At 45.7% G+C, this 18,269-nt stretch overlaps 6 protein-coding genes across 8 annotated transcripts in view; 2 read left to right on the forward strand and 4 right to left on the reverse strand.

The window, feature by feature from the left end:
* Positions 1 to 18,269, reverse strand: part of LOC126563457 (uncharacterized) — a 420,587-nt gene that overhangs the window by 384,668 nt on the left and 17,650 nt on the right. The window lies entirely within an intron of this gene.
* The window catches only part of LOC126561112 (gamma-soluble NSF attachment protein), a 487,575-nt gene that overhangs the window by 350,597 nt on the left and 118,709 nt on the right, over positions 1 to 18,269 (reverse strand). The window lies entirely within an intron of this gene.
* The window catches only part of LOC126563195 (cold shock domain-containing protein CG9705), a 186,540-nt gene that overhangs the window by 141,084 nt on the left and 27,187 nt on the right, over positions 1 to 18,269 (forward strand). Inside the window, exon 2 of the mRNA XM_050219821.1 lies at positions 17,104 to 17,275. Coding sequence (XP_050075778.1) covers positions 17,109 to 17,275 — 167 coding nt within the window. The 5' untranslated portion in view covers positions 17,104 to 17,108. The remainder of the gene's footprint in view (positions 1 to 17,103; positions 17,276 to 18,269) is intronic.
* Positions 1 to 18,269, reverse strand: part of LOC126562375 (arginine kinase) — a 310,846-nt gene that overhangs the window by 140,019 nt on the left and 152,558 nt on the right. The window lies entirely within an intron of this gene.
* On the forward strand, positions 7,558 to 10,347 carry LOC126561591 (neurotactin). Its single transcript, XM_050217835.1, has 2 exons — positions 7,558 to 8,682; positions 8,783 to 10,347. Exons 1-2 carry the CDS (start codon positions 7,563 to 7,565, stop codon positions 10,345 to 10,347), a joined length of 2,685 nt encoding a protein of 894 aa, XP_050073792.1. The 5' UTR covers positions 7,558 to 7,562.
* Positions 13,696 to 15,907, reverse strand: LOC126565955 (E3 ubiquitin-protein ligase RFWD3). The gene is made up of 2 exons (XM_050223155.1): positions 15,274 to 15,907; positions 13,696 to 15,205 (listed from the first exon to the last, which is right to left on the reverse strand). Exons 1-2 carry the CDS (start codon positions 15,905 to 15,907, stop codon positions 13,698 to 13,700), a joined length of 2,142 nt encoding a protein of 713 aa, XP_050079112.1. The 3' UTR covers positions 13,696 to 13,697.

The following is an 18,269-nucleotide window of genomic DNA, read 5'->3' on the forward strand; positions in this document are numbered from 1 at the left end:
ATAAATCGGGTCCTCCAATCGTTCACACTTTCGCGCCCACACTTACGATTGGGGGGCAGATCTAGTCCCGATAAGACCACGCCGAGTGTCGGCCAACGGTGCGCCGAACGATGAATGATAAAGTGACAAAGCTTTCCCTGTCAACACATATCGCCGGGCCGCATCGCAAAACAGTCCTCTAATGAGATCTAATTTGTTGAAAAGTGAACGAAAAGGACGCACCAAAACTTTCACTTTAGCCCTTGTGTTCAAAAATACAACAGAACATGGCTGACACACGTTGGCGCACACGTATCGGAATAACGGAGGAAAAACCTTACAAACGCAACTACCCTTCGCAAAAGTCCTTAACGACTATTACCTGCTGCTACTGACCACCAGCTCTGTGGACCATTTTTCCTTTGCGTAGATCATATTTCACGCCCTTCATACTTCACTTTATGAAGTTGCACTCAAAAAAGCCGACTTATTAGCTCACGCTCCCTACACTACAAGCTGCACGAGCAGCCGATCGGAAGTGGGATTGCATTACCAAACAGCTGGAGAAATAAACAAAATACTGGCCACTTGCGGTGTTAGTTCTTTGTCCCCTTCATCGACTCGTTTGTGGTAAGTCGGCTATTCCCTTTCGGTTGTAATCGCTTATCGCGAGGGTTTTGGCGTGCGGAAACATGATAGCTACTCCTCTGCCTCGTTCTCCTCACTTCAGCCAGTGTTGGTGGATGGATCAATTACAAACGTACTGGTTAAGGAGACAAGGACCGTGTACTTATCGTTGGGACGTGCCAGAACGCCACCTGAAGCTGGTGGCAGAGGTAAGCTAGGGTTCTTACGTTACGCTGCACCTGACATAATTCCCTGCGTTAGCAGACGAAATGGTGGAGTAGCTATTGAAGGGTGAATCATCAGTTCATCTGTGGGTGAGTTTAATTTAGAGCGCTTTACGATATTTAGGCGATGAAAGTTTCTTAGTCATGTGCTACATTTTATTTTCATAATGATCCCCTAAATTCAAGTATCTCTAAAACAGAAGAAGAGGAAGTAATCCAGATTTGCAAATAATTCTTTAGAAGGAAACGTCAAACGGTGAGTAATGATCTACTCATTGTTCAATGCAATATCTAAGAGCTTACATAATTAGGCGTTTTTTAGGTGATAAAACATAAAATTTCAATCAATTTTAACATCAAATTTAATTCAAAATAATCCAGATTATTTTGGGTTCAGCCACTTCAAATCACATCACAACAGTGCTGTTAAAGACTCATTTAGATAATTCTTCAAACACTGGTTTCACTGGGCCATTTAATGCATCAGAAGAAGAAGAAATCATTGTAAAATTCTTGGCATACTTGCTCTGAAGGGGGTACACTGTTGCACTCCAACACCCACCACAGTGTAATCGGCCACATCCCTAGTCCAACGCTCCACCAAGAACAGCATAGCTCTCTCATGAGTTGAAAGGAAGTACATCACGGCAAACTGTGTTCCGTTAAGTGCATTCCAAGAAGGGTTTTCGGAATGACACGCATCCCCGAGTATGCTGTTCCGGTGCGTGTGGTATGTGGCGTTGCGTAGATAGAGTTGTCTTGTTGGGTGCATTATTTACGAGTGTTGATAGCTTCTTTTTTTTCGCCTACCAACTTCTTCTACCGTTTAACTTTGAAGTGAATTGTTCTCGGCTCATGTGTTAACCATCGGTTCACACTCTGCGGGGACACATCACCGTGTACCACTATTTACAATGGAAGCAATGAAAATAAACAGCTCACCAAAAGCTGGTACGGATAGCTCGGATAGCTTCAGTGTGCGTGATAGTTGACGCGATTGGGTGATCTAGTTGATCTCCACTAGATACTCGATCGCGACCAAGTGACAAGACTTCTTGTAGTAACTGTAGCAGATAGATGTGTCAACACGCAAACGCCTTCGCGCCGTTAGTACAACAGCTTCACTATCCGTGCTCCGGGTAATTGTTGGAAAAGCGAAGCAGCATATAATGCTGCAACTTCCGCTAGTCCGCCTGCACTCGGGTAATTAAGGCAGAAAGCGACCAACGTACGCGCGCGCGCGCACCCCCGTCTGTCAGCTTGTTGACGAAGGAACCACAGCCTACAGATAAGCACAACGTGGTGGGGGGGCACGCGAATGGCACGAGCTCTCCCGGCAATAGATAACATCAGTGCGAGGTTCCCGGGACACATAAATTATGGTCACCAGTTAACGAACTGCATGAGGTCGGTCCCCCTTGTTGGAGATTGGGGTTCCCTCTTTTTTTTTTTGTCTAAAAAACTTTTGACGAGGAAAAGCCACACGATACTTGATGAGGGATTTGTGATTCCCGGGTCGTTTAGATGGTGGAAAGTGATTGTGCTGCGGTGCTGCTTTGACGGTGTACCGCGCGAGGGTTTGATTTGATCGATGACAGCATTAATCCGCATCCAGATAGTGGTTCACGTTGCTCATTAGAATAAGCTTAATTTCCAGTTTTTTGTTATTTTTAGAACTTGTCTTTGAGCATTTTTTTAATGGTGACGTTTATGGTAATGTGGCTAGCCATCGATCGATTGTTTGATTGCTATCATTCACACAGGTGAGTGTGCCTGTTGTGTTTCGGAAGTTCAAACAATCAGGAACCGCGTGTCGGCGAATAAAGTCAAACCCCAAAAGAGGGAGCTCAACTCAATTAACTTTCGCTTCCGTCCAGTTTCTACAGGCAATAGGGCAACGAAACTATTGAGAACGGATTTGAAGTCGCAAGAGAGCATCACCGCGTGTGTGTGCAGTTCCGGTTTCCGGTATCTACTTCCCAAAAAAAAAGCGTTACAAACGGCTTCGTTTTGTTTCGTCTTGGAACGTGTGATTTTTATGACGCATTTAAGGGTGTTCAAATTAAATGGTTGTGTTGTGGTGGGCCACAACGGATTTGATCCAATGTTTAATTTCTTCATCGATTTTGGAGACAATTTAAACGCTAAATTTAATGCCTCGAAACGTTTGGTTTTCTTGGTTCGCTTTAATTTACACAAAGTAAGGAAACAAACGACACAAAAAACAACACTCTTGGACTACATTAAAAAAGTAAAACAAAGTCGTCTTGAAGCAAACGAAAAAATCTTTCACACTGTAGATGAAGAAAACGAAATGCGCTCCTCTTCGTGTGCTTCTCCCGTTTTCACCGACAAACCTCCAGGCAAGATTTTGCGTCGGTGTGATGTAGACCGATAAATTTCCAATGTTTGTTTATGTAGTTCACACCCAAACAAGAGTGGCTAACAATCTTTTCCGGCGTACTGCATACAGGGACCGACGAATTTCTTCCCGTACGTGGTTTTGAAGCGACACAGCAATGAAAGAGCACCAAAAAAAAAAAAAGGATCAACATTCGATCTTTCGGGGTACGATCGTCTCTACATCCAAACCCAGTTGTCGTATGTTGGGTGTAGTTTTTTGTTCATTCTTTCAAGCGGTTTGGTTTTCTTTTAGAACCAAAAAACCCTTTAAGAAAGAGACCGAAAGGAAACAACGAAAGGATCATAAATTGTAAAGGTTCCCCCACGCACGAAAGCACACGCAACCACGCAATGCTCTTGGCATCCTTTCGTTTATTCGTTGTGTCTGCATTCCTAACGATCGCACGAGGGGCAACTCAACTTCATCCGATACCTTTCGATCGTGATCGATCCGAACGGGCACCAATTTTTCTGTTACGGACCCAACGCAGCTTCCTTAAATCATAAATTGTGTTGCCCGTTTTTTGTTCTGGAGAGAAAACTGAATCTATTCCTTGCGTGTGGGTAGCTGAACGTACAATCTTCATCATCTTCGCGGGGAACTTATAGAATCCTCGGTTGGGAATGCTTTCTCTCGCTCGCTGGGGACAATCAAATCACTGGTATCAAGTATTCTACCTCAATTAAGAATAGGAATGATAGTGGGCACTTCCCCCTTCGAACTCTAAATAACTACCTATGTCTCTCCGGTGGGTAGAGTTCGTCTAGAGTCTCAGAGCAACTTGATCTTCTGGATAGCTTTAGATATCCGGATGTTGCTTATTTTAATGTATGTAGAAGGTAGGTGTGTTTGTGTGACCTCGGTATGTGACTTCGAAGAAGCAATTGTATGTGTGTGATATAGAAAGGGGAATAAATTTAATTGATTTCTTATGCTGATGCTCCCAAAGAGCGATCTCCAAGGTTGAGAGTTTTGTACCCCTAAGATCATATCACGGTAAGCTGATGATCGTCTAAAACCACCATTCCAGCACCTTTTAAAGGGACATTCGGATGCAAGAATTGTCCCATAGATTGGAATCTTTCCCATCAATTTCCCGCCATGCTGGGCGTAAGTTCAAGCTGGGTAGTTTCTTACCCTGGAGGAAACAATTTAGGTGTCATAAAAGATATGAAAACCTCCGCAAGGCGTTTCTTGCTTGGGTAGGAGAAAATAGAGAAAATCAACCCCCCCCTCTTCGGCTAGTCTGACTTCAATCTTAAAGAACACAGGGACAGGGACTAACTCTTTCCCTGAGATTAAACAGTGTCGAAGCCCGGCCATTGCAGTTTGCAATGGGAAGCGAGGTACTTTGATGTTGTTTACTTTGGTCAACACCATTATCGTCGTCACGACCCCGGCAAGAATAACCCCTAAAGGGTTCAGTTCGGTTCGGCCTTTCTTTCATGGAACGCTTAAACTTTATTACTTCTGGTGAGGGGAGTTTTCAGGAAAAAAAATGGTTAGAAAAGTTGACGCGTACCGAGGAACGTTATGAAAATAATGCATCAAACAAAAACAGACCTCCAAACCACACAATTTTGACCGCTATGACTGTGGGCTATAACCGGTTATGCTTTCAGGGAATTGTTTTCACGAGCCTGCTGCTGGGTGAGCTGGGTAAGTGTCGAGGGAATATTATCTCAACAGATCATATACTGTGGACAAGAATTCACGGGAAGAAGAGAACATTTGGATGAATCACACGATGGTAGACTATTGTGTCTGATTAAGGGTTTTTTTTTTGCATCTAAAGTAATATTCGCCAGTTGTGACTCACCAACTTGTAGCTAGCTTTATGGGTAATAAAACAAACTGCCCTTGTCTAGCTAGAGAAACCTGAATTAGAGGCGAAATGATGTCCCTCGAGCATAGATATGATGTCAACACTACATCGCACTCGATTAATTTGAATCCTAATGGCTAACCATATTTCTAGGCGTCTTTTTCCGGTACACAAATTCACCATCTAAGTGTAGCGAACCAAAACTCCAAGAATAGGCCCGTGAGAATTATGCAGTTTGCCATGAATCACTTGTGATTGTCGTCTAATTGAACAATCGCCTCGCCGGTCTCGTCTGGTGCACCGCCAACGAGTAATTGAACATCCATTGTTGCAGCATCCATGACCGGCGGCATGACCCAGCATTCCCATCCACATCAACAAGATCACACTTTGGGGCGTGACTGGTCACTACCGCTACTAGTGGTGGGGTCATCTTCTCTTTGGTTGTTTAATTAAAACATAATAGCATTTCGGCGAACCGAAATCTGAGAGGAGCTGCTGTCTTGTCAAAAATTCCACCTCGTGGCCGCAACGAGGCTCTTCTCTTTCCAGTAGAAATTTAACCCCCTAAGGAATATCTTTTTGGATGCCACCGATACAATGTCGATACGATGGGTTCATAGGATATCATAAATAAATCTGTTCTTTGGACGTGATATGAAACATAGCTTTGGAATTAACTTTTCAAGTATAAAGGTACCGGCATGATGCTCTCTTCCAAAGGGAATATTTATTTATGAGGGCGTGAAGGCGCGGGCGCTTGATTTGTCTCAATTAAAGAAGCCCTTTGTCAAGGCGAACGGGGCGGTGAAGTTTATCGAACAAGTGTGAGATTTTTTTTTCTTCCTTCCGATCAATTAACACCCCATTCGAGCCTTTGATTTGTTGTAACAAATTGGTATTTGACTGATAGAAAGCCTTTCTCTTACTCTCCTATGACCCACAGTTTGATGAGCCTTGAAAGGTTCAAATGGCCCTTTTAACTATTCTCCCTAAACCTTTCGCATCCACACTTTAGAAAGTAGACGCTTGAGCGCCTCAAAATTCATGGTGGAAAATTTCTTAATTTCCATCACATTTTGCGCGGGAAGACCACCACTGTCCGGCGCTAAACGTTAACGATAAAGCTTTCCCGCAATTGACTTGCCATATTAACCGAATGACCGGAATTGGATGCAACAAACATGGGGGGCAGATGGGAAAGAAATTGCTCCTTTCTCTGATGTAGCAAAAACTAATCGCTACGAACCGAACAAAAATAAATCTACGGCCATGAGCAGCATATTTTATAATCTTAGCACCATAAGTGGTGTGTACACCGGACGAAACAGATCGAACACGAGAAAAAAAATCGATACAAGATTGAGAGATCAGAAATGATCGTGACGCACTGTTTTCATCCGTTTTTTTTTGCCAAATCAGGTGTTGAGCTCGCTTCATCGATAATGGTGAGGAAACCCGCGGATAGCCACCGTACATGGCATACACATGATGCATTCGTGAAGAGTCCGGACATTACCACACGGTCACCGGTATCTCTATAGTCTCGTAAACCGGCTTCCCGCATCGAGGCCACATAATGCGAGTAATGCAAGGTTGAACAATTATGATCTTCCATTACCTACTTTCGATCAGCCAGCAACAAAACGCGGCACACCTCTCTTCCCATAAGTGCACTTTGCGATCCCAAAGCCTGGACCACTTTATCAGCCACAGACGGTCAGAATCGCGTCGGTGTTTGTGGGTTGTTGTTGAGGAGTACCATCTGGAGCATGCTCTCGAGCGGGCAGAATTTAAATTGCGATAGCTGGAGGTGTTTTGTTGGAGGCTTTGCTGGCCGGAAAGCAGCAGAACAGCCCGGAGCGGGAACTAGTTTTTTTTCTGCTTTCTACCTCAACCTTTAGCTTTACCGGAAGGGGGTAACTTTAAAGCGATCGAGGTCAGCTGTTTCTGCTCGCAGAAACTGACCGTAAAAGGCTATAAAATGTGAGGATGGAAAGTTGGCTTGCACCCAATCCTACACCTGTTGTTGGCCAGGCCAGTTTAATCGCGTAAAAAGGTTTACGCGATAAAACATGGCTCTCCCTATCTTGCTGATGTTGGAGCTGTGTGTTCTAGTTTTATAGCCGGCAGTTTTATGGGCGAAAGAATTTTAACCTTTTTCTGCAATCAGCGGAATGATTTGAATGACCGATCTGTGAAGTTTTAGCGATTTGTATCCTTTATTTAAACCATAAACCGTTCCAACGGTCAAATGGGTTCTGATAGGACACAATCTTTGACCGAGATTGCAGTTCAGAAATTGAGGACACGCTAGTCACATTAATAAGATTTTGCTACGCTCTACTTCTAAGGGCGCTTGCCTTTGTTGTTGAGCCGCAGCTTTAAGAGTGTCAATATACTAATGAGATTACCTTTACTTCTTCTTTCGCTTCACCCAGGTGCTTTTTAACGCTTTACACTTACCACCAAACAAGCAACAAGGAGACATACGCCGGAAACAATGGGCGAAACCGATGAGAAGGAAACTGCGCCATCAGCGGCAACAACAAACGATACGCAAAAACCGGAAACACCTCAACCGAACGTGGACGGACCGGAGCTAGAGGCGAAGGAGACGGAAAAACTGCTCGGCAACACGCCCACCGAAGAGGAGCCGGAAAAGCGTTCACCACCACCAGCGACACCGACCGCTACCGGTGCTGAAGATAAGCCACAGACGAAAGCGAGCAGCGAAAATGTCGCCAACGGTGAGGAAATTATCAACATACCGGAGGAAGTGGTCAATGGTGAAGGGAAGAAGGATACGGATGAGGGGAAGGAAGGCAAAACGGACAAACCGAACAAGGTGCAGGCGGAGGAGCGTGAGGTAAAGCCGAAAAAGGTACCGGCCGGAGCCTTTAAGCTGCCCGGCTTTTTCAACAAGAACAAGGACAAACCGAAGGAAGCGGACGGTGCGGACAATGAGCTGCTGGAGAAGAATGGTGCGGAGAATGGTGGTGAGGGTAAGGAGGGTACCAAGACAGCGGGTGACGAAAGTAAGACGGGCGCGGAGGACAAACCGAAGCGGACAGCGGGAGGATTCTTTGCTAATCTGAAGCTGCGGAATCCGTTCGCCAAAAAGCCGACGGAGGCTACCGGAGAGGCCGGTGATAAGAATGCGGAAGAGGAGGAAAAGGATGAGGTGACGGCAGAGGCAACGGATAAGCCGAGCGTTGGTGAGGAAGTAGGTGGTGACGCTGCGGAGGAGAAAAAGCCGGTCGATGATGAGCCGGAAGTTCAGGCACCGAGAAAAGGCTTGTTGGAGGCGCTCCGTGTCCCACTGGCTAGCATTATCCCGAAACGATTCAAACCGGTGGCAAGCGGTGATCCGGAAGATGACATCGAGCTTGGCAAGACACCGAAAAATAGGGCCGGATTGGCATCGATGGAAACGTTGGATGATTCACTGAAGGACGCAGATACGAAGGATACGGTCGATAAGCCGGGTGTGAATGGGACGGATGGGGAGGCGCTGGTGAAGCCCGAAGATAAGGAAGCGAAGGATAAGGCGGCCGAGGCGGAAGAGGATGCGCAGGAGCGTAGTTTGCTGCAGCGGGTACAGTCCTACCGGTGCTCAGTTGGTAAGTTTGGCGGCTGATCCCCAATAGCGCAGTCGAGATTTTACAAAAATTCCTAGCTACTCTCCTATATGATGCTCTTTTTTTACTTCCTTTTCTTCAGATGATATCGCGATCATCGCTGGTGTGGTGATCTTCCTGATCCTAGTCGCACTGATAATCGCCTTTACCTTCGTCGGCAAAACCGAACCCATCACGGCACCGGTGCGCGATGGAAAGTACATCGAGACTGTGACGAATTGTGGCCGTGTCGAGGGTATCCTCGAGGATGGTTCATTCGCTTTCCGTGGCATTCCGTACGCTGTGCCTCCGGTGGGTCCGAATCGTTGGAAGGCGGCGAAACCGGTCGAACGTATCGAACATTGCTGGAATGGAACGTTGAAGGCACACAACTCTACACCTGTTTGCTGGCAGATCTACGCCGATGGGAAGGTCGATGGTGCTGAGGATTGTCTCACACTGGACGTTATTACTCCACACGTACGCTACGACAATCCGCTGCCGGTGGTTGTTCTGATTGGAGCGGAATCCTTCACTGGTGACTCACCGGGAAAACTACGTCCTTCCACCCGTTACGCCCGCGCGCGTGATGTTATCTTCGTGCGGCCAAACTTCCGCTTGAATGTGTTCGGTTTTCTGGCACTGGAGCAGCTCACCAAGAACACTCACCCACCGACTTCCGGTAACTATGGACTTACCGATTTGATTGTTGCTCTCAAGTGGATTCAGCTAAACATCCCTCACTTCGGTGGTGATCCGAAATCCGTTACGCTGTTCGGACATCGTGCCGGTGGCACCATTGTGACCGCTCTCGCCTCCTCCAACAAGACAACGAAACTGTTCGCACGTACCTGGATTTCATCCGGTGCATCCATTTTCCCCGGCAAACCGCTGGCTGATTCGGAAAAGGAAAACGCACTGTACATGAGCAAGATCCGCTGCGAGGACACGAACTGTCTGATGGAGAAGGAAGACGAGGACATACTGGATGCGGTCCCGGATGTGTGGCGCCGTACCTTCCCGGATCTTCCAGCTGCGGACGAAAACGCCACCGCCCGCCACGAATGGCTTGTTCTGGACGGTAACATTATGCAGCAACATCCAGCCGACGTGTGGAGTGCGGACGTGTCCAACCATGTGCGGTATGTGATCGGTTCGACGACGCATGAAGCGCATAACACAAAGCTTCATCTGAAGTACACGGAATGGACACCGGAACTAGTAACGCGTCACGTCAACGAAAGCATTGTCGGTAAGCTTGGTCTCACCGAGGAAGCGCTCCGTCGGTATAACGCTACCTACCAAGGACTTGTCGCGATGGTTTCGGACATTCGTACCATCTGCCCACTGCTAACGATCACGCAGAAGCTGCAAAGTTCTCAATTTTACGTCGTATCACAAACGGGTGGTGAACTAGCCATCGCTGATGTCGATTCCGACGTGCAAGCTATTCTTGGTCGTTACGAACCAAAAACGCCGGAACAGCGGCGATACGTTTCGGCAATTCAACAACTTTTCTACCATTACGTGTCGCATGGTGAGATCAAGCACGAGCTACGGAAAAAGCTGCTCGACGTTGGGCAGGATGCGCTGCCAACGTACAATACCGATAACTGCCTGTTCTGGATCAAGAACGATGTGGTGCCGCGTTACGCAAGGTTAGATTAAGGTGGTGTGCCAGCAAAAGAGAAATGGGGCTAAAAAGAAGGGAGCTAACCAAAAAAATTTTCAACGACAGCAGTACGGTGGATGCGGCGAAGAAAGAAGCATCCCGGGCTTAGCAAATGAAATCGGGATGAAGCGAAAGAACAAGGACCAGAGTTCTTATAGCAGCTAAGTGACATAGGGATATTAGGATGTCTACAATTCTCTTAAGACCATGACCAGTTATACACTTATATACAGTTATACAAGATATACGCGATAAGTAGCCAGCCGTACAAGAACAACACACACACACACCGTGACTTGCCAAAACCCGCGATCGTTCCGGATAGCTCAAAAACAGACGAAACGGGGAGAAAACGGGGAATGTTTTTTCGAACCATGTTTTTAAACTAGCGCTTTTTAGCAGGTGTGATTGCGGTAGGATAGTCCGTTTTTTAAATGAGCCATGTCCGGAGATTTTGCGTTTAGCCAAGTGATGTCTTTTGGGTCCTTTTTGTATCATAAAGATACATCATCAATACCTAACGGGTACAGAAGTGTTCACAATAAGGACAGCAGTATTCTAACACGTGTGGCTCTCAAACTACCATCCCGTCTCTTCATCATCTTCATCTCGTTCAAACATGCTTCATCCGCATCAGATTTCAAGTATTCGGTATAGTAGGTCATAAGAGATGTTCCGCTTCCCGTGATGAGGTTTGACAAGCCTGACATGGGTTCCAGCTCTGTTTGAGTATATGTAATTTATTTGTTTTCCCCACCCGAAATATTGCTTCTGCTAGAGAAGTTAATAACTAAAACCGCTCACTATGCGTCATTGATATTGAAGCTTTTGATAATATTAAACTAACCGTTTTATACCGAAAAGGGTATTGTGTACTGCTACTTTTTTACAGCAAATGAAAGCTTTGTACTTTGCTGCTGCTCGTTTTGAAAAAGAAACGAGAATTTTTTCAATTTTTTAAGCATAAAATCATACAATAAAAAGTATAAAAGAGGAGAAGAGTAGCAAAAGAAGAGGAATAAAATGGAAAACAAAAGTAAAGATGAAAGTAAAGCGAGAAACTTACTACATCCATGTAGGAATGTTAGCACAGACGCTAGTGAAAGCATAATATATAAAGAAAAGTGTACACTACGTAAACCTAAAGCCGAAAGAGAAGCAGGATCGTAACAGGATCAGCAAAGATATGATAAAAACAAAGAACAGTGGTAGGGAAGGTTGCGGTGTGTAATAAGACGTAGCAAAGACAGACACACAAACTGGGATGACACACCAGCCTCTGCAGACGATCTACATCATCCTACGTGTATTTTGTTGTAATTTATATTCTATTTGGTAGTTTTTAATTACGGTACAATTACGATAAAATACTATTTTATGTCCCACCCAATTTCAGCCCTCTATTGCTTGTGCGTGTACGTTTATGCTACCAAACACTTCTTTTTGTGCATTATAATTTTCGTTTTTTGTGTAACATTATTTTGTCCCCTTTTACCTCTTTATAATGTCCCCCGCAATTCTATTTTAGTGAGCGATAATTTAAAAGCGAGAAATAGAAACACATTTTGATTCGTGTTTCTCTCTGGCCGAGGAACAAATGTTTCTTGTATAAGTGTTGCACTAGGAACCTAGAAACTAACTATTAGCGTGAAGGGGAGAAGGGACCCAATACTCAAACAACAATCCCTGTTGCATTTATTGCGCGAGTGATCTTCAGTCCCTTTCAAGGAAGGATCTAGCAGAGTTATAGATCGCAAGCTATATTTTTTCTTCTTGTCCTTTTGCGTACTACATAATATTGCTTGAGAGTTCCTTTTGTCGACGAAAAAGATAGGAACAATGTACACATTTAAATTTTAAACTCTTTTTTGTTTCTCGTATCTATTCACTCTCCTCGAAGCAGTTCCCTTTATACAGCATACAAAGTGCGCGAGTTAGTTTATAAGCGTACGAAACAAACAAACAAACAAACAAATAAAAAAACACAACAAATGGATGATTGCATGCGTGCGTAGTAGAATATAATGATAGAACCGTGACATTGAAAGTGGAAAAAGCAAGCAAAATAGCGAAAGAAGCTAGGGAGAGGAAAGCGCAATGTGGCTGCAATGGTGTAAAGTCTTAGGAGCATGCAAACTAAAACAAATGAAATGAAAGTAAAAATATACACCCTTGTTTGGAAAAAAAAGATGGCAGGGAAAATCGTTGAGCATGTGAAAGTATCCGAAAATATGTCGTTAAATGTTGTGCTTCGGAGATGTTTTCCTGGTTCGAGATTTTTATATTTTTTTAAAGCGTACCCAAATCTGATCGAGTCGCGTGAAAATGGCCAGGTTGCCAATACTTTTCCATGAAACTCGGTCGAGGGCTGCAGCCCACGGCTGAATCCGATCTCCGACAGGCATGCCTCATCCTGATCCAGCCAACGGGCTCGCTGTGCTCCTTTACGTCTCATGCCGGGGCGCTGTCGAGCACCTTACTGATGGGGCATGAGTCTGGCATCCTAAAACCGTGCTCCAGCCATCGTACCTCCCGACTTTGACTACCGTCAGGATATCTGAACAGCCATGAAGCTCAGTTAGCTCGTAGAATAAAAATTTGATCGGTGGTCGATTCGCTTTATAGCTTCCGAAGAAATCTGTAGCAAGGAGCACAAGTTTACAGAAGAATATTTTGGACAGCATTTTAAAGGCAGTATACAGGACTGTGATGGCCTGGAAGTATAGCAATTTGTACACTGGGTGTGTGACACCCAGTTTCCACTCGTTCGATAGTTCTTCCTGGTTCCAAAACATAGCCTCTTCGGAACCATTTTGAACAGTTCGGCCATCAACTTGTTACATTACAGCTAATAGATGGCGCAGATGACTTCGTCCAGGAATTGCAGGAGCACACATTCGTCATGCTGGCGGTCGTAGTACTGCTCTCCTCTGCTTCTGCTTGTGCCTGGTTTAGCATCTCCTGCATCTGCTCCGATAAGGAGTCTTTTGCCCAACACTATTTAACAGTCCTGATTTCAGTGCTCTGCTTATGGCCTACCACGTGCGATCTTTCTTTCAACATAAAAAAATAGCATTTAACGCTCATTAACGTCCTTTTTATTATACATACTATCTCTTATTTTTTAAAGTAACACATTGTTTCCGTTTATTGAGAAGGTAAAATGAAAATCCTTACTGCTTAAACATCTTCTAGCTTGCAAACAAAATATATTGTCCCCAAAATACAAATGGCAGTTGGCGGCGGCAAACCCATCTCGTTTGGAATTTCTGTCCCCCCGTTTGCATTAGCTCTTCTTCCCTATTTTTAAATGCACACACAAACATACGCCCGCCTTGTCTCAGTCTCACTCACCCTTTACACGGTAGATACGGCACCGGCACTCGCTCAGTGCGGCCAGATACGTTCGACCCGGTGTCGATGTCACCATCGGACAGATGTCCAGTATGCCTTCGCTCATCGGCAATTGTTGCAACCAGCGGCGGCCACCGTTGGTACACCAAGTGGAAAGCATTTTCGCATCCTCCAGGTACGACGCCACCAGTGTGTCCGAATTGTTCAGGTACACCTGGGCGCTACGGTACATGACCGTTTGGACACGCGACCCTTCGAAAATGTGCTGCGTGTTGAGGGCGAACACACCGTTCAGCTTCTGGAGCGAGGCCAGCACCAGTGTGGTTGGTTTGTCGATTGTTGGTCGTACGCTGATCAGGATGAGCCCACTGGCTGAGTTGTAGCTCATGGCGGTGAATGCACCGGTAATGTTAAGCAGATGGCTTTCAACTTGCTGGGTGGGTGTGTATTCGAAGAACCAGACGGATTTTAGCTTGCACACGAGAAATCCACCGCACGGGATCGTTGCGGTTGGTTTTACGGGGCAGATTTTTACCACAGCCGTAAAGTCTTGCTGCAAATGTCCGACACGGAACTCTTCCAGCAGCTGGTCCGGCTGCCGAATGTCGTACACGTACACCGTACCACGCTGCGATCCTATGTACAGGAAGCAGGAGCGTTCGTTGTCGAACGCACAGGACCACAGTTGAGCGTCCTGGTTCGGACTGATCGTGCACTGTACCGTACGATTCTGGATGGAAAACACCTTCACCATCTTTTCCATCGTTGCACAAGCGAACAGATCGCCCGTTGCATCAACCGCAATGTCACGCACGGAACGGGACGATACCAGCAACGAGACCGCAGCGACACAGGCGTTAAATTCGGGCACCGGCATCATCCGGACGGCATACCCGGGAAACAGCGGTTGGGTGGACTTTTGCGATATCAGCAACATTTGATGCTTGTCCGAGTAAGCTAACGCTCGGCAGCCCGGTTCGCGCGTTATCTCTATATTTTTCTCCAAAAACAGTCTGTAGCTAACACGCCGATCGGCTAACGCATCGAGCCTTCTATCACCGTACGGATCTGCTCGACCGTTTTCATCGATCTTAAGCTTGAGCACTTCAATCAAATGGCGCTGATGGGCAAGTTCCGCATTTGCCATCGATAGTTTCACGTTTAGGTCGATCAATTTCAATTTTTCCCGATCAAGCTCCTGCATTAGCGCTTCCTCGCGTGTATTGTCTACCGCCTTAACGCAGCGCGCATAGATGAAACGGATGTCCCGCATGTTGGCGCGCGCTTTACATGTGGCACAGCTACGATTTGCGGCCGGTTTATCCTGCATCCAGCGCTTGATGCACGACATACCGAACAGATGGCCACACTTTAGCGACACTATCCGATGATCACCCGTCAACGTCCATTCGTCCAGGCAGATCGAACAAATCAGTCCCTCTTCATCGTCATCCGTATTAACGTTAGCAGCTGGTGATGTGGCATTTCTTCTTCGCTTTTCTAGAAAGAAAAAAGGGCCTGATAGTAATTAAAATTGATCCTCACCGGCATCAATCAACCAAACTAACTTCGTCGCGGTGTAAAAATGTCCGTGGAACGGTTTGGTGAACTGTCTGAAAGTATCACGGGTTGCTGCTCATCGAGATTGGATGGTTGTTGTGCGATCACTTCTACTTCTGCTATGTTCTGTTCCTCTTCCACTCGGTTGAGCGGAGCTTGTTCGTAACCCTCGTTCCGTCCGGATTCCAACGGGATCGGTTCCGTGTCTTCCTCACCATTACCACCACCATCCTCCGTTTGGACTTCGATCGTAGCTTGCACTTCCGGCACGTTGTTCGTCGGCTGTCGATTCAGTTCCTCGTCCGGGTTCGATTCGAGCGGAATGGATTCCGTATCATCCGTATCGCCGTCATTCTCTTCATCCGCCCGTATCTCGACCGTGGACTGCACCTCCGGCAGATTGTTTACATTGTTTAGCAATATTACCGGCGACAGAACGCCTTGCTGTATGCGGGCCAGATCAACCTCCATATGTACACCAGGATTATCGAGCAGATTTGCTGTTCGTTCACGCAACCCTCGGATAGCATCGTACAAATTGTGCACTACATCCGTGAAAACAGACGGTGAAAGCCTGTCGGCTGCATCGTAACGAGCCGCGCGTACCGATGCTTCCGACAACTCATCGTTCGATTCTTCCATTTTGGGGCCAGGAAGTTAAGCTTGCAAATTCGTATGCTAGCGTTTCATTTGTTGTAGATTTTTTTTAGAATGGACGCAACTAAACTCCTGGATGGCGCACATAAACCGTCTAATGGAAAGAGCATAAACAAAGCACAATGACAGCTGGAATTTTGCGAGCCAAAATAACCGACTTGTTGACATTTGGGCGCGTGCAGGGTGGCTCGTTTGGAAATGGGGGTTGTGTTTTCCATTTTGCAAGCGTTCATTTAACTTACAGGTATTATATTTCTGTGACAGACTTATATTTCGAGTGATTGTAATGTAAAAACCGTATAAAGTGCTTTGATTGTGAAGATTTGTAAGACTTCTTCACACATAACAAAACGAAACAGTCATCCACGCTATCGCTTTTGAGTGTCAAATAGAGGACCAAGCTTGACAGCTCTTTTTGGCAGTTTGGTATAATGTGATAACGTTTGGTAAAAAATACGCTTTCTTTCAAAAAAAACCTTAACTAAAAGCTTTTTGTTTTGCCAAAAATATTCTTAACATTCCATTCTAGGCAAAAATAATTTTTCAAACAATTTTCGATACCGTTTGTGGCTGAGCTTCGATCAGCTAAAACGTGTACGAGCGTGCATCGACGCACGCACGAAACAGTTCCCAGCATAGCATCGCGCCGTGATCACGAGCGCAAGCATAGCGTCGTTGTTTCAGTTGCATTCGGAAAGTTGTCGAGCTTGGTACGTGCTTATTGGTACACGGGTCCGTCTCTGGTGCGCGGTGTTTAATGCAGAAGCCGTTTGTTCGCGTATCAAAGTGTGTGGTAATACATATTCGCGTGCTGTATCCGAGTGGTAATCAGGTGGTCACCATCTTGCATTGTTTTCCGAAGCGTGTCGCATCAAAGCAACCCGCATTTTCGGTGCAAAAGTAGTTTCTCGTGCTGTGTTCTTTGCTTGGCGTTTGATTTAGTGTGGTGAAAAGTTGTGCCAAAAGCTATCAACCATTGAAAACTGCTGTTTGTGCATTATTCGTGTACCAATACGTGTGTGAGTGAAGAGTGCAACAATAATCGAATAAATCTCCCGAGCCCAAAAGAGGAGGCTGCAGTTCTTGACGCCAAACGCGAAGGCCAGGCGAAGAAAGCACACCATTTTCCCAACAAGAGCTTATAGAACACACAGCAGGAACGAATCCATCCATCCATCCAACCATCATGTCCAGCAGTATTCAGATTACGGCCGACGACAAACCGGCAACCGGCTTGATCACACCAACCAAGACACCGGCACCGCCACCGCCAGTGTCTAGCATTCCCTCCAGCCCATCTCATCTGCAGCTGCCGTCACCGATTATAACGCGCCGCACCAGAACCGCTTCAACGTGAGTAAACATTCCTTCTACCTTAATCGTTCAACCGAAAATTCTCGTGGCACCGGTGCGTGCATGTTTTGTCCACAGCATGGTACGGGGTTAGGGGTGGTTATCGCTCTTCGCCCTTGGTTAAGCTGCTGTTTTGTGTTGGTTAGCGCCTACGAAACGCCAAGTTGGAGACCAAACAAAAAACTCACTCCGATAACGCATGGCCGTACAGTACGGGGTCGTCGAAGGTCAGAAGCCGGCGTCGCTTCTTCGTCCATCTTCGTCCCCCTCCTACATTCTATGCTTTTTGTGAACGGTTTAAAAATAACCGAGAAAAATCCATGAAGAAGATATTTGATTAGTTTTGGTTGTTTTGGTCAACCGGTTGCTGGAACTGGTTGTTTACGAAAACTGCTCCGTCACGTTTTCTCGTTTATTAACATGGCGCAAATATTTTCTACATCGGTTAACTTTTATTATCTTACTACGTTAAACCTTAGGGGCGTGCGTAAGAAAACATCAAAGAAAAGTTCCGATCGGAAAGATTTTTGCACTTGACCAAGTTTCCAAAAGAGAGAACAATCAAAGTGTCTCGGTGCATTAAACCACCGAATCACATTCTTCATCCACAATAAAAGCACACAATTTATGCGTTCAACGTGCTTACTAAGTCCCGGAAAAACCGCCGGAAGACATATCGACTGAACGTGGGTACCATTCGGTGAGGCGAAGATTAACGAAGCAGCACGTTTTTCCAGAAATTTCCCCTGGTCAATCAGTGCTTGCCGATTATTGTCTTTTTTTTCTCACACCCAGTTATCTCCCCTTATTGAGGGAACTGACTGTCCACGATGAAGTGTATTTAGTTGGACTGATGAGGGAGAATCAATTACTGTGAGTCTGTTAATTTGTGTTCCATCTGGTGATGATTCTACTACGAACGATTCTATTAAATACGACTAAAGATGAGTCTATTGGTGAGTCTATTGGTCCCTTCGCTGAGGTCACTTTGACG

The sequence above is a fragment of the Anopheles maculipalpis genome, chromosome 3RL, assembly GCF_943734695.1.
Source record: "Anopheles maculipalpis chromosome 3RL, idAnoMacuDA_375_x, whole genome shotgun sequence".
Lineage (NCBI taxonomy): Eukaryota > Metazoa > Arthropoda > Insecta > Diptera > Culicidae > Anopheles > Anopheles maculipalpis.

Coding starts and splice junctions, on each gene's coding strand:
- LOC126565955 (XM_050223155.1), bottom strand. CDS start 15,907: ATGGAAGAATCGAACGATGAGTTGTCGGAAGCATCGGTACGCGCGGCT. Junction 15,206..15,273: donor CATTTTTACACCGCGACGAA/GTTAGTTTGGTT, acceptor TTTTCTTTCTAG/AAAAGCGAAGAAGAAATGCC.
- LOC126561591 (XM_050217835.1), top strand. CDS start 7,563: ATGGGCGAAACCGATGAGAAGGAAACTGCGCCATCAGCGGCAACAACA. Junction 8,683..8,782: donor GTCCTACCGGTGCTCAGTTG/GTAAGTTTGGCG, acceptor CCTTTTCTTCAG/ATGATATCGCGATCATCGCT.